Raw genomic sequence first — 15,541 nt, 5'->3', positions numbered from 1 at the left:
ACATCCTGGAACGATGAGGGCAATGAAAACACCACCGTGGACTCAAATGCTCTCGTCAATTCACCAAAAATATGTACCAGCCGAACAAACAGGTTCCACTCACATGCTGGTTGTAGATGACCACGCCCTCCTCACAGCTGGACTTGTATGTGCACAGGTGCTGGTGGACGCACCAGTTGCAGCCCCAGCGACTCTCCACGCAACCATGGCACCTAGGGGAGAGGGAGTGGTTGGAAGTGTCATACAGTGGGCACAGCAGAGTAGTAATGTTCTAGTGGAAAGAAGGAGCACATGGAAATACATAGGAGCCATGGAAGAGGGGGCGGAGGAAGGGAAAGGTTGAGCCAAGGTTGATTAAAACACAGGACGACAGAGACTCCCATAATTACATCTCGGAGCAGTGTATCATTTAGAGGGATATGTAGACAGGAGGAAATGACCGACTGGACGGAGTGGGAAAGACCGCGATAGAGAGGGAGAAGATGGGACGTTTGACGCCTTGTGAATTAATCCAATAGCAACCATCCCCTGGCGGTCAGAAACAGAGGCAGGACAGAGGTGTAGACAGAGGCAGGACAGAGGTGTAGACAGAGGCAGGACGGAGGTGTAGACAGAGGCAGGACAGAGGTCTAGACAGAGGCAGGACAGAGGTGTAGACAGAGGCAGGACAGAGGTGTAGACAGAGGCAGGACGGAGGTGTAGACAGAGGCAGGACGGAGGTGTAGACAGAGGCAGGACGGAGGACTAGACAGAGGCAGGACAGAGGTCTAGACAGAGGCAGGACGGAGGTCTAGACAGAGGCAGGACGGAGGTCTAGACAGAGGCAGGACGGAGGTCTAGACAGAGGCAGGACGGAGGTCTAGACAGAGGCAGGACGGAGGTCTAGACAGAGGCAGGACAGAGGTCTAGACAGAGGCAGGACAGAGGTCTAGACAGAGGCAGGACAGAGGTCTAGACAGAGGCAGGACAGAGGTCTAGACAGAGGTCTAGACAGAGGCAGGACGGATGCAGGACAGAGTTGAGGAAAGAGGCTGGATGGAGCTGGCGGCGGGGCTGTGCAGACAGAAGGCCGTAACTCAGGGTGTGGGGGAGGTACTCACGGCTTGCTGCCTGACAGCTGCTTGACGGCCGTGCAGTCGTAGAAGGTGAAGTCCCTCTGCGTGACGCTCACGCCGCCGAAGCGGACGGACAAGGTGACCGTGATGGAGTCTACAGCGGGAATAAAAACACACGACGCAGAAGAGAGACACATTAAAGGCTTACCATCAAGGTGCCCCTGTTAGCCTTTAGCTAACCCACAGCTAAAGCTTACCAACACAACTCGTCTCCTGTGGCAAACTATTCCTGCATAGTGTTTTGATTCCCACGACCTGAAGTATGTCTGTCACCTGCTAGACTAATGCTAACCTAGGCCGGTATCCAGGCCACTCAAGGACCTGTGTGTGTGTGTGTGTGTGTGTGTGTGTGTGTGTGTGTGTGTGTGTGTGTGTGTGTGTGTGTGTGTGTGTGTGTGTGTGTGTGTGTGTGTGTGTGTGTGTGTGTGTGTGTGTGTGTGAGATAGAGAAGGAAAGATAAAAGAGATTAGAGCACAATTAGGGAAATGGATAGAGACAAAGGGACAAAGAGACATACACAGACACAAACACAAACAGAGACAGAGAAAGAGTGAGAGACAGAGAGACCTGCCTGCTGACGTGGCCTATTAGGATTACCATTGCGTGACTGCACTTGTGTTCCCATGTTTACAAATATACGCCTTAATTATTTCTTCCGAGCCCACTGATCTACTTGCATCATCGCAACTTTGACTTACCGAAAACAATTAAGTGCCCTGAGCCGGTGATAAACAACCCCCCCTAGAAGTGAACTGTTGTTTCTGCTCACTAGCCGACACTAGGGCTGGAGAGCAGACTGGCTGTCTGTGTGCAGGGTGCGTTGTTTGCTTGTGTGCTTGCGAAGGACACAGACACACACACACACACACACACACACACACACACACACACACACACACAAAAGGAAATGCAAGACAGCGAGCCAAGTCCCTTGAGTTCAGTGCTGCCCATCAAGCCCCGGACGCTTCACCCACCCTGGCCCGACTGCACCATGGGAACCCTGGAGGGGTCCGGGGAGCGGCAGGTCACGCCGGTCGGGGTGGTGGTGGCGGCAGTGCTGGACCCGTCTTGGAACAGGCAGGAGTAGCCCTCGCCCTCCCCCAGGCCGGGGAGGCCCGGGACCGACAGGGCGATCTAGCAGGGCAGGAGAGAGTGGTGTGGTGAACAGACCATTCAGAGCGACAGAGACAGGCCGGGACAGAGCTCCAACTCTTATCTTCTCTATAAGATCGTAAAGGCTAGTGTGTGTGTGTGTGTGTGTGTGTGTGTGTGTGTGTGTGTGTGTGTGTGTGTGTGTGTGTGTGTGTGTGTGTGTGTGTGTGTGTGTGTGTGTGTGTGTGTGTAAGGCAGAGCTGTAGTGTGGGTTTTGGTAACCTGTTGAAACCCTTTGGAGTAAGCTGTGCTCATACACACAGATGCCATCATGCCTGGGAGTCTCGTTCAGGGACAAATTATTGTTTTCACTATTGTGCGCTCTTTAGCCAATAATAACACCTCAAAGAAAGCGTGGGATTAGAATACATCCTTGAGGCATCACCCTATAAACCCAAAACAATCTTATTTCAAATGCATATTCACACACACTGTCAAATAAGAGTTCTGCACTAGAAAGACTATACTGTGTGTTTGTGATTGAGCGCTTCGGTGTTCTTGTCTGTGTGTGCGTGTCTGTGTGATTGTGTGTTTGTGTGCGTGTCTGCGTGTGCGTGCGCATGCGTGTGTGTGTGCTTCTGTGTGTGCGTGTCTGCGTGCGTGCGCTCACCATGCGACTCTGGTCCCGGCTGACGTTGGAGGGCTGCAGGTCCTGCACGGACAGACACTGCTGCTCCATGTCGAAGCTCCACAGCCACTGGCCCGTCTTGTTGCTGCGTTTACACTGAGACTGCAGCGCACAGCTGCAGGGACACATGGGCAAACGCGGTGGGTTTAGGGACGAGTTTCCAACGCTACTTTATTGTAAATATTGTAAATCCCAGTCACACCTGAGTCAGGCATGCTAGTTGCTTATGTTCTCTGACGAATTCAAGACAAACGCCACTTTTGCTAGGTATGAAAACCACAGCACGCAAAACAAATACGTGATATACATTAAATGGAGCGTGTTTCCGCGGCTCATTACAGGCCTAAGTAAGCTTCCCTTGTGGATACATTTCCCATGTATAACCTTTTATACCCTTTGGCTCTTTTTCATTTGATGAAACCATTTGAAATAGTCGCTGATCTCTGCACGCACAGTTCAAGACCCCGACTGTGATGAGATTCTAGTAATGCAGACTGCAGGGTGAATCCATTCTGCAGCGAGCACTGTCGTCTATAAAGTGCTGGAAATACACTAGCCCCCATCACCTGTCCCTTCAACCTGGTCCTTATGGCATCAGAATAAAAGTGCTTAAATTAGTTGCAATGTCTTTTTCTTTCAAGCACGTGAAGGTGTGATAATAAAATGCCTTCAATTTGTAAATGTATTTGCAGACTGACTCAACACTACAAGTCAAAACACGCGTTAGACCCTTCTCACGGACGTGTCATGGCTGTATAACCACAGTGTCCCCCATGACGCCCATTAGGGGACTGCTTCCTCTCTGTAGCCGGGCCCCGGTAGTGGACTAACCTCCACTAGCTTAGGCTTCTACCCGGGCCCTGCAACATTCAAGTGGCAGACCCATGATTAGTGTCACGGTGACAGTGTTTATCGGACTACGATGTGAAGGTCTATTGCTGCTTTGGGTTCTAGACAGCCACAAGTGATCACTTGCCACAGTCTGGATCACAAATCCATGTACCTGCCACCGATTTCCATCCGGAAACAGCAATTGCGAAACCCTGGTTCACCACAGCATGACTGAGACAGTAAACTGAACTCACCTGCCCTCCAGAACACACCAGCCACAGTACGGGTCATGGCCCTGCAGGCAGGAATCACAGTCTGTGTGTTTGTGGCACTCCGCTACAGGCCTCTTCTGGAGCTGGGAAACATAAGGGCCATCTCATGTTAGAGTTTGTGGTCCTGTGTTAAGATGTATGTGATAATGTGTGCCTGTGCCAACCTGTTACCATTTGATAGTGTGTGTGTGTGTGTGTGTGTGTGTGTGTGTGTGTGTGTGTGTGTGTGTGTGTGTGTGTGTGTGTGTGTGTGTGTGTGTGTGTTACCATTTGATAGCGTGTGTGCGAGTGTGTGTGAGTGTGCACCATGGTCGAGGTCATAATGAAGAGGTGCTCCTCCTTCTGGTCCAGAATGAGGTCTGAGCTGATGGGGGTGTTGGGCTGAACGGGGACCACAGCGTACTCCTCCACTTCGCCGTTTGGTCCCAGGTACACCTGGGGAACAGCAGTCTCATCATCATCATCATCATCATCTTCATCCTCCTCCTCATCCCACTGTGTGTGCACAACTCGCAGTTATGTCAATCAATAGGGATTCACTTGCAATCAACCTAAAGAAAAGGCGCCTTGTTGTGATGGGTTGTGTTGTGGGGTATTGGCTCAGAGCGCTATAATACTAGTATTAATGTTATTGTTAGATTGAGGGGCAGTGTGTCTGGCATATTTGTCTATCGCACGAAAACTGCATTGTTCCACGCTGTAGATGCAAACAAAAAATCTCTGAGCAACCAAGACAATCTAGGATGAGCCAAGATACAACACCTGCTCACTGGCTATTTGTTGTAACACATTTGAGAATGAAATTTAAATTTCATTCTGTCATCAGATTTCCACTGCATTGCAAGGAACGGTTCAGGTGATTCTAGGAGCATCCCGTGTGTGCTGAATGCTAAATATTTGCTAGCTTTTGCCACAGCGATGGTTTGTGTGAAGACCTAGAGGAAAGAAAATACAGTAGTATCTACCAAGATATGTGGGGAACCGTGTAGAGCACGACCAGCTTTTTATAACATCACATCCTGACCAGGAAGAGAAACAGAGGGGAGGGTCGGAAACCACAGCAGAGTTAGAGAAATAGTTGATATAGAAAGAGATGTTATCTAGGAGTCAAAACACAACCATCCTCTGTTTTCCCACAACCACATTCACCAGCTGAACTCGACAATATAAACGCTGAAAAGATTATCCAAACACTATTGCTATTCTTGGGTGAATGGGGTTGGACGTCTTTATTTTCAATCATAGACCCTGACATTCCCAGAATATTGATGTTTTGCCACCAATGCCGTGGTAATGAATTGACCCCGTCTTCTTGTGTCAAAGAGCTGACAATCAGCGTCATCCTCACTGTCAATAAGCCAGTGCCACCAGCGCATACAGCCTCCGGTGTCATGACTCCATGAAAGAACACCCTATTTAGGGCTGCTTGTGAAAACAGTACAGCGATGAGGACCGCATGTATCAAGGAGCCAACACTGTTGCTTTTCATAATGCCTGCCCGTGGCCAGCAGCGATGCAGGCAATGTGGTTACGAAACGTCTGAAACACGGTTAATGGCTGTCATTGTGCCCATTCTACTGCTGTTGCTGAGGTCTAGCCCGCAGGCAGCCATTGAGAAAACAGCCACAAAGGGCCAACTGTCTGTGAGTCTGCCCACTGTTCCCTAGAGGCCAATATATGTCTGCTGACATAATAGATAGGTGAATGTTGTCTAGATTATCTCCCCACCTCTTTGGTTTAATTTTTTAATTTCACAGGCTTTCAAACTCCTTTTCTCACATTAAATTATTCATACACATAGACAGACAATGGTGTTGGGGTTATGCAAGAGGACAGCCAGATCGTCGGGAGCAGTTAGGACTAGGTGTCTTGACCAGGAACCCCACCACAAGGGGACCAAACCGGCAACCTACTGATCCAGTGCAGCCTTTTGTCCGATGATCAGGTGAGCAGATCCACTGACCAACAGAGTATCTGGGGCCTTGTCTGTGCCGCTGCTGCTCCATGCGTAGAAGCATGCCTCAGGATTTCAGCGCCACTGTCTGGACGTGCTCCAGCAGACCAAGCCCATGGAACCAGAGGCAGGAGTTGACAATGGTCCCCCTAAACGACACACTTCAGGCCTTCATGCTGCACAGCATGCCAACAGGACATTCCTCTGGTCTCCTCTCCGACCCTGAATGAAACGCATCGTATTCACACGACCCTACAGTGACCTCTGCTCTGCTCCGTTTGGGACCCACCTTCCCTCGCAGCCACAACACCCCCCCTCTGTCCCTCTCATGACTGCAGCATTAGGACCTTCTCAGGGCTGTTCTCTTCGTGTCGAGCCATGGGGACGGTGCATGGTGGATGCGATGGTAGCAGCTACATTGTTACTCTGGGACGGATGGCACAGAGCAGGGGCCGTCATGGGACCATCATGATGGCAAAAATAAGGCCATGCCATTGGTACTGCTTCCTATTAAAAGGATAACTAAATAGATGAGGCCTCAATAGGCTATTTCACCCCAACCTTGACCCTGACCATGCTTCGAAAGGCTTCCTACAAGACATCAGAGCTGGACACACAGTTTAAAGACACAAGAGCAATACGGACAAAAGACAAAAAAAGAACAACATTGCACACAAACATACGTTTAGACAAACGTATGCAGACAGACACGTGTACAAACAGGAATTCCCTGCAACAAGCAGGACATAGCAAGCGGCAGCAGAAAGAGCTTAGTGCTGACGTGTGTATGGATTAATCATCAATCGTTTTAATTGGTGATAGAAAGATCTAGAAGTGTTGTCTGATTCAATTTTCTATTCTACTCTCTGCCTTTGGCCAGGCTGGCTAAAGGCACTAGTCAGTAACCTCTCCTCCACACTTTGTATACCAAGCACAAGTTTGCATGTTTTACTAGTTCATCCCAGAATTGGGCAGTGATGGAAGTGATTGGATTTTGATCTTATGTATGTATGTATGTATGTATGTATGTATGTATGTATGTATGTATGTATGTATGTATGTATGTATGTATGTATGTATGTATAGAATAAATACATGCATACATCCATACATACATACATACATGTGCAGGTCTCTAGCCCGTACCCTGTGCAGGTGACGGTCGCTGTACCCTGTGCAGGTCTCTAGCCCGTACCCTGTGCAGGTCTCTAGCCCGTACCCTGTGCAGGTCTCTAGCCCGTACCCTGTGCAGGTCTCTAGCCCGTACCCTGTGCAGGTCTCTAGCCCGTACCCTGTGCAGGTCTCTAGCCCGTACCCTGTGCAGGTCTCTAGCCTGTACCCTGTGCAGGTCTCTAGCCCGTACCTTGTGCAGGTTCCCCTTGGAGTCCCCGAGGAAGGCGATGGTGTGGTCGTCCCTGACGCTGACGGCCACAGCGGTGAGCCTCGCCGACGGGCTGTGCAGGATGGTCTCTGCCACCACGGGCGTGCGGCTGGCCATGGGGCTCGGGGTGTGGTCCGAGCCGCAGGGGTAGGCCTCCAGCGTGTTCTGTGAGCCGGTGGGGGAGAACCAGGAGTTATAAGAGATAGCAGGCAAACACATGAAGTTGTGTGTTAAAGTAAAACCCAAGATGAGCCTTGTGATCGAAATAAATAATGCTGAATAATACTTGGAGGAGAAAACAGAACTTATTATTACGGAATGTGAGATTTGTAAGAGTTATGCCCAGTGTGTGTGTGTGTGTGTGTGTGTGTGTGTGGAAAGGCTGAAGGAGGGGGTCAAAATACTGGAGGAACCGCCGCCCTCAGGCCGTGACCAAGAGTTCGGACCGGCCCCTGGGCGTGGGGCCCGGGCTGCTACAGCGCTTTGCTTTACAGTTTGGTTACACGCTGGAACAGGGAGTGTTGTCTTTTGTTCTGCAAGATTTATGTTTTCAAGAGAGCGTTTGAAACTGGGGGCCAACTGGTCTTGAGGTTAGCGATAGGAAGGTTGAGGCAATGAACCCAGAATTCCAGTGTTGAGGCTCCTGTAAGAGGCCTCCCTGGGGCCGGCTGGTGCCTTGGTGGAAGCAGCTGGCCTGGGCTCTGAAAAGTAAAGTCTGCTGGAATGCTAATGTTGTCACCACTAACCCTCACTAGAGCTAAATGTAGGTTCTGATAAAACATCACCTGTATCGAAGAAACAGCGTGTGCAACAAATACAGCTCATGATGGCCAGTCTAGAACCATAACCAAGACAGGAAGCCAAGTATTAACTCAACCACTAACTCCTCTGGCTGCTCCCACCCCTGGCCTGTATTCACCCGGCCCAACGGCTCGCTGGATAATGAGGGACCTTTAAACAGCGTGCTTGCGTGACATTATCCTTCCTGTTGTGCTATTCATCTATTTCTATTCCTTACCCAATCCAAACTTAAGTACTATTGAGCGCGTGTCCGTGGAGGTTTGCTGTTTGACCCCAGATGACACACTAGACAGAAACAGAGCACGCTGCTCTCAACATACACCAACACACCTGCAATTGTGTTTGAGGGGATTCCCTCCAATCCCATTATGATTGCAAAAGGGACGTTTGGACGGAAAATGTCATTGCTAGCTATCAAGATAGACAATATTTGTTCTAAAGCTAAATCCCAACATCTACATTCCAATACACACCATTGAATGCTCTCTGGATTCTGACTGTTAGCATCATTCATCCAGAACCAAACCCAACATAGCCCCCAGGGGTCGCCCCTCTCACCTCGGGCAGGTTGGCGCAGTTGGACTTGACGTCGTACTCGATGTAGGCGGCGTCGCCCCCGGCCTCCCGGCCCGACTGCGTGTAGCACAGGTCCCGCGTGGCGTTGATCCGGCGCTCCAGCTCGTCCAGCCGGAAGGTGCAGAGCGCCGAGTCGTCGCTGGGCTGCGCCGACGAGGCCAGCCGCGTGGAGAACACGCCCAGCAGCACCTCCGAGCCCGGCTCCGCCCCCCCCAGCCGCACCGCCTGCAGCAGGTTGTACACCTTCCCCGCGCCGGAGCGGCAGGTCAGGGGCACCTCCACGTAGGAGTAGTAGGCCTGGTCGTCCAGGCACACGCGGGACACGTAGCTGCGGTACTCGCGCGACAGCGACTTGAGGTCCCGCCGGTAGAACAGGAAGTAGACGTGGCGGCGGCGGGCGAAGGACGCCACGAAGTGGTGGTCGTACTCCGAGAGGCGGCCCGCCACCGCCAGCTTGGCCGTCTCCTCGTAGGAGAAGACGGGCTCCTGCTGCAGGTTGCGCGTGGAGATGGGCGGGTGGCTGCTGGTGTAGCCGCGCCCCACGTACAGCACGGGCTGGCGCTCGGGCCGGGAGCGCACCACCAGCCCCACCGTGCTGACCTCGGGGTCGTTGGCCGCCACGTACTGCGTGTCCACGGGCCGCTGGGCCGAGAACAGCACTGCAGAGACGTTGACCAGGCTGCGCTTCTGGCAGATGCCCTGGTTGACGCTGCCGCAGGCGATCAGCTCCATGGAGTAGGGGTCCACCAGCAGCAGCTTGTTGTGGTTGGGGGTGAGCCGCGCCTGGGGGCAGTTGCCCTGGGTGACGGGGGGCAGGCACTCGCGGCTGTCCGTCACGGGCCCCGTGTCGTCCTGCAGCTCCAGTGCCAGGGCGCGGTCCAGCTGGTAGAGGCGGTCCCGCCCCCCGACGTACACCCGGCCCACGGCGGGGTCCGGGTGCAGCGCCAGGTGCTCAAAGAGCGTGTCGTTGCGACTGAAGGAGGGGTAGGGGGGCGGGGTGAGGGCGGAGACCACCGTGGCGGCCAGCAGCAGCACTGAGAGCGGGCCTGGGGCCCCCGCGGTGCGCTGCACCATCCCCACAGAGCTGGAGGGATCAGAGAGGACACGCGTCAGCCCGGGCCCCCACCCGATCACTGAAGGGAGTCAGCGGCCCTCACCTCTGTGGGCTAACCGTCAGGTCATTCACGCTATGAACCATTAAAACCATCACTGAGTATTTAGAGCTTGGATCTGGACCAGCGATAGAGTCAAATATGCCGATGGGCGCTGACAGATGTGTTTGCTCACCATTTGTTTCCAACGCTGTGTTATGGGGTCATGTCTCCTCCAGCAGCCCAGCAGGCACAGGAATAAAAACAAGAAGAGACGCGGAAGAAACTAACGGCTCCTTCCCAAGACGACCTGTGAAACAAGGGGTCAGAACACAGACCCACATGGGGGAGAGAGGGGTTAGAACACAGACCCACATGGGGGAGAGAGGGGTCAAAACACAGACCCACATGGGGGAGAGAGGGGTCAGAACACAGACCCACATGGGGGAGAGAGGGGTCAGAACACAGACCCACATGGGGGAGAGAGGGGTCAGAACACAGACCCACATGGGGGAGAGAGGGGTCAGAACACAGACCCACATGGGGGAGAGGGGTGAGGATGCGGAGCAGGGCCCTATATTTTAAATGTTTTGTTGGCATGCAGTCGTCTTGTGATTCATATTATCCAGGCGGTGATATGAGGTCACATAGCATAAGATGGTGGAAGTGAGGAAGAGTCCCACTAGCTTGAATAGGAAAACCACATAACGACAATAAGTTAAAAGGTGTTGATGTATTGCTTTGCAAACATATTTCATGTATGGAGTATGTTTGATGCATCTTACTATCTATCAAAAATGCTGCCTAGCGCTACAAATAATGGTGGATCTCCTTATTATTAGTGGTCAAAGCCGGTGAGAATGCTCTTCCTAGTTACATTTCTATCAGAATTCCCAGGCTTGCCACTGGCTCTTTTATGGATAGCGAGTCCTTTGACAAAAAAACCACACAATCAATGTCAGTCAAAGAGGGGCACCCCCCCTCAGGCACACACACAGACGGCATATGAACCTCCTACATTGCTAGGAGACAAAGACTTAAATAATTTGTGTTCAGGCACTGGCGGAGACTGAAGTAGGGGTGTGGAGAGCTCTGGTCCTGTCAGCCCCCGTCAGCCATATGCTCTGGAGCGCATCTACACGTCTGTCTGCATACAGTAATGGATACCTCCTTGTGGCTCGCGCTAAATTATACCCCCTCTACCCTTTCCCTCCTTCTATTACCCGTTTATCCGTCTCATTTCTGCTTGCATGGCATCCAAGATTTATATTAAATAGAAGGTTGTGTTCCACTCCTCAACCCCGGGAGGATGCAGGGTGACCTCTTTGAAAAGGAATTTATTCTGTAGGAATGAATCAAATCATCAATTAATGGATGCTCTTCCTTAGGTGTTTTCTGTTTTGGATATAACTCAACTGAACTATAATTACAAAAGGACACCAGAGGTCCCGCCGGCAGAACAGGAAGTAGACGTGGCGGCGGCGGGGCGAAGGGCGCCACAAAGTGGTGGTCGTACTCCGAGAGGCGGATTACTATATAAACCATAAATGACCAACATTTAAAGGAATGCAAATTAAACAAAAAGCACTATATTACATATATTGAACAAATAAACAAAAGTACCTCATCGATAAAACATAGTTTATATAGACGTCGTGTTTGCTGACATGGCACATACCTGGAGGAATTCATTTCATTCCAAATGAGTTGTTGACAGAATTAAACTGTCATGCCCTTCTATCGCCATAGCAACACATGTGCATCGTCTCTAATGAAAGCCCGTAAATAACGCCTCAGACGCAGCAGCCGGTCCTGGTCCGGCCCGCGGACAGCGGCTCTCAGGGGGGGGTCACGGCTGGAATTCCAGAAGGGAGGGAGGAGAGGAGAGGAGGCCGCTGGCTCCTTCTCCCTGAAGACGGTCCCGACTGCACTGCCCCCCCCCCCCGGCAGAGTTTAGAGCTCTAAACACTGTGGGAACCAGCCCCCAGGCTCTGGACCCCCGCGAGGGACGGCCAACCAGAGAGTGTGAGTGGGATAAGAAAACATTTACCAGAGCAGAAGCACCAGCATTCATCTGCATTATTAAATGAGCCACCCCCCCCTCTCTCTCAGACTGCTTCCAGACCGCCACGGTTCCGCCCAATAGCAGATCAATGCACAACTAATTCGGGATCCTCTCTGTAGTATTGTTAATGCCAGCTTTGGGCTGCCGGTTCGCGGCGCGCACCGGAATCTACATATGAACGCCATGTCTTGGGTTTGTCTAGCAGACATGCGAGCGCGTGAGCTTCTGGAGAGCGGGTCGATAGAGAGGAACTCTCCGGCAGATGGCTGACAGGATGGCTGCTCGCCAGTGGAGGACAGTTAAACCACACGTGTTCTGATTCATCAAGGGAATCCCCCAAACTGACCCTGGGCTCCCTCAACGCCCCAATGCCCCTACGTTCCTATATGGGCCTGCTTGGAGAATAGTGGCCTAGAGTGCACTTTTATGTTGGACCAAGTGGTTTGTAGCAGAAGTACCGGTAGTTATATTTTCATTGTTCTGGCCTTACATTTCCTCATTGAGGGGCATTCCTTTGTAAAGCTTTACCTCACATACATCCCACGGTTCCATGACTCTGCCTTTGAGCAGGACTAGCGGCAAGCACCACCTTGTAGTAAGGGGACAAGATGACTTAAGCTACTGCATTAAACTTAATTCTTTCAAGACAAGCCCCCGTGTTCTGATCTTCGTTGAAACGGGTTCCATGGTAAAGGCATGCCGACAGAGGCTGGTTTGGTAGAAGAAGGGTTCCCCATTCAAGCAGTGAGTAATCCAATCACACTCACACTCATTCAGTGTGCTCAGACACATGAGAACAAGAGAATGGACCGATGATTCAATTCTCCTGTTTGGGAAATCACATTTAGTCTCCGGATGAAAGTTCATCTCCATTTAGTTTTAGTTCACGCCCCATCACTTCACGCGGGCCTATGTTTTCGGTTACACTGGAAGTGTTTGTACGGTTAATGAATTTATATGGAAAGATGTGTCCAACCATAGGAAATGGTTGGTTTTTTTCATCACAATTTAGCTCCTACGATTGTAGATCACGACCTCAGCTCACATATAAAGGCCCTTGTAACTTCAGACCTATTGAACTTATATTACAATGTAAGCAAAACCTTTTCCTTGCCATTTTCAGAATATTCAATATTGCTAAATATATTTTAGACCCACAAGAATGTATTTTCATTCGTAATATTGTGATGGCAGGACGTCAAACCAGCCGGTGCAACAGAAGATGGACAGAAGTTGTGGATAGCACTAAGCAGTGTTCCATCATGCGAGTCTCACGGCCTGCTGACGTGCTGACCACAGCAGCCGCTACCACACAGCAGCCAGCCTCCACTCCTCCAGCAGGCTCAGAACCAGCAGCACTGGGGCTGCAGAGGGGAGGAGAGCTACCACACAGCAGCCAGCCTCCACTCCTCCAGCGGGCTCAGAACCAGCAGCACTGGGGCTGCAGAGGGGAGGAGAGCTACCACACAGCAGCCAGCCTCCACTCCTCCAGCAGGCTCAGAACCAGCAGCACTGGGGCTGCAGAGGGGAGGAGAGCTACCACACAGCAGCCAGCCTCCACTCCTCCAGCGGGCTCAGAACCAGCAGCACTGGGGCTGCAGAGGGGAGGAGAGCTACCACACAGCAGCCAGCCTCCACTCCTCCAGCAGGCTCAGAACCAGCAGCACTGGGGCTGCAGAGAGGGGGAGAGCTACCACACAGCAGCCAGCCTCCACTCCTCCAGCGGGCTCAGAACCAGCAGCACTGGGGCTGCAGAGAGGGGGAGAGCTCCGCTCAGAGGGCTGAGCTTGGGACAGAAAGGAAAGAAATGGGGGCACCGGAGAACAATAGAGAGAAGGGGCTGTAGAGAGAACGAGAGAGGGGGGGGGGGGGGGGGGAGGGAACAGGCGAGGGAAATGTGCAGCAAACAAGTGCTTGCAAGCCTCAGTGATCGCTGAGAACTGATGGAATGTGACTAATGATAATACGCCACAACACACACAGACAGAGACACAGACAGAGACACAGACAGACAGACAGACAGACAGACAGACAGACAGAGACACAGACAGACAGACAGACAGATCGAGACAGAGCGAGCAATTTGTGTGCATATATATATATATAGTATATATATATATATACACAAACATATTTTGGTGTCATCCTTTATCGCTGCTCTTTCAACCACTACATTCTCACCGATGGACGTTCTGAAGCAGGCGGGGGAGGGTTTTACGGCCCGGCGCTTCAGAACAGAGAAGAAGGGGGTTCCTGGTAATTAATTACAGTGTCGCCTACCCATAATGCCTCAGTCAGCATTCAGATTCACAGAATGTAGTAGTGGCAGAACCAGGCAACTTTTTAATTAGGGACGTGAGCATGGCTGTGCGGTTTAAATCACACACACACACACACACACACACACACACACACACACACACACACACACACACACACACACTAACAGTAGGTCGTTCTTTTGGAGATGTTTGTTTGTCTCTGCTGCACTAACAAGCTCACAGACAGGAAGGCAGGACTTATGTGGCCTTTGGGGGAATTACAAACCATCTGCAATCAGTAATGGCGTAACATCAACAGAACCATGTTTACAAAGGAAGCTTTAGTGGCTGTGAAGAGCGGGTGGTGTTCCGTTACACAAACAGTGGCCCTCCACGTTCTCCCGCCGGCCCCAGTGCCACTGTATGCGCTGATATACGAGCTGTGGAAACCATCAGGGTCTTCTCGTAAAGGGGGTCTATTGTTTCCGGGGCTGGGGTCTGAGGGGCGGTCCGTATAAAACCTACCTAGCGAGAGGGGAGACGTTGTATCGTGGTCATAAAGCGAGGATGGAGAGGTAGTCAAAGCCCCTGGTTCATTGAGACTAAAACGTGTAGGATAAACAAAACGTTGCTGCTATCACTACTATTTTAGGATTTTTGCCTTTGCATTGGTAAAATAGGAGAAAATACAAATACAACTGTACAGGATAAATACAAAGTGAGTGAGTGAGTGAGTGAGTGAGTAAGTAATAAATACTGGCATCAACCACACACTTGCAGAGGGTTCAGTGCACCACTTCAGCTTGAAGGCTAAATATTATCAAATTAGCCATACACTCTTCAAGAGGCGCGTGCCTTGAAGTCTAGAGCATTTATCAGAAGCTTAGAATATTAGCGCCCACATTGGCCATAGCATGTGGGACGGCCCGTGTTTGATCAGCCGTGATTCTCTGACAGCCTCCAGCTGCTGGCTGCTTCAGTCTCGGAGCGAACGTCTGATTCCTCAGCCTACCATGGGAAGGGTTTGAGACAGTTTGGAAAATCTTCAGGAAATTAGGTCTATTTATTTGAAAATCTACATTTCTGAACTTTGAGGGAATAACCATTTGATTTGTTAAGGTACTAGGCCTCATCACAGTTCCCCAACCTTGGGGTCACCCAGTATACAGGGGGGTGGGATATGGCAGACTCACAACTCCTGCCTACAGGAGAACTACAAACTATTTAGTGTGGCTCCATGTGCATTCGTTGACTGGGACATTGGTATTACTGGCTATCGTTTAAAACTATGTGCAGATGCACAGCAATACAACATAGCAAGAGTTTTCAGATGCAAAAATCGGGTCACGCTACATGTTGGGGGGGGGGGGGGGGGGGGGGTGAACTGATGAATGGGTATGTTCAAGATGACTGA

The 15,541-nt window shown here is 51.2% G+C and overlaps 1 protein-coding gene across 1 annotated transcript in view; it reads right to left on the bottom strand.

The window, feature by feature from the left end:
• Window positions 1-15,541, bottom strand: part of plxnb1b (plexin b1b) — a 67,485-nt gene that overhangs the window by 18,970 nt on the left and 32,974 nt on the right. Inside the window, exons 3-11 of the mRNA XM_056605298.1 lie at window positions 9,998-10,111; window positions 8,693-9,794; window positions 7,316-7,498; window positions 4,305-4,433; window positions 3,981-4,081; window positions 2,878-3,010; window positions 2,090-2,249; window positions 1,101-1,209; window positions 104-212 (exon numbers count right to left, since the gene is read on the bottom strand). Coding sequence (XP_056461273.1) covers window positions 104-212; window positions 1,101-1,209; window positions 2,090-2,249; window positions 2,878-3,010; window positions 3,981-4,081; window positions 4,305-4,433; window positions 7,316-7,498; window positions 8,693-9,784 — 2,016 coding nt within the window. The 5' untranslated portion in view covers window positions 9,785-9,794; window positions 9,998-10,111. The remainder of the gene's footprint in view (window positions 1-103; window positions 213-1,100; window positions 1,210-2,089; window positions 2,250-2,877; window positions 3,011-3,980; window positions 4,082-4,304; window positions 4,434-7,315; window positions 7,499-8,692; window positions 9,795-9,997; window positions 10,112-15,541) is intronic.

Source organism: Gadus chalcogrammus, chromosome 13, assembly GCF_026213295.1.
Source record: "Gadus chalcogrammus isolate NIFS_2021 chromosome 13, NIFS_Gcha_1.0, whole genome shotgun sequence".
In the NCBI taxonomy this organism is placed as follows: Eukaryota; Metazoa; Chordata; class Actinopteri; order Gadiformes; family Gadidae; genus Gadus; species Gadus chalcogrammus.
This window is presented reverse-complemented; position numbering and strand designations above follow the sequence as displayed.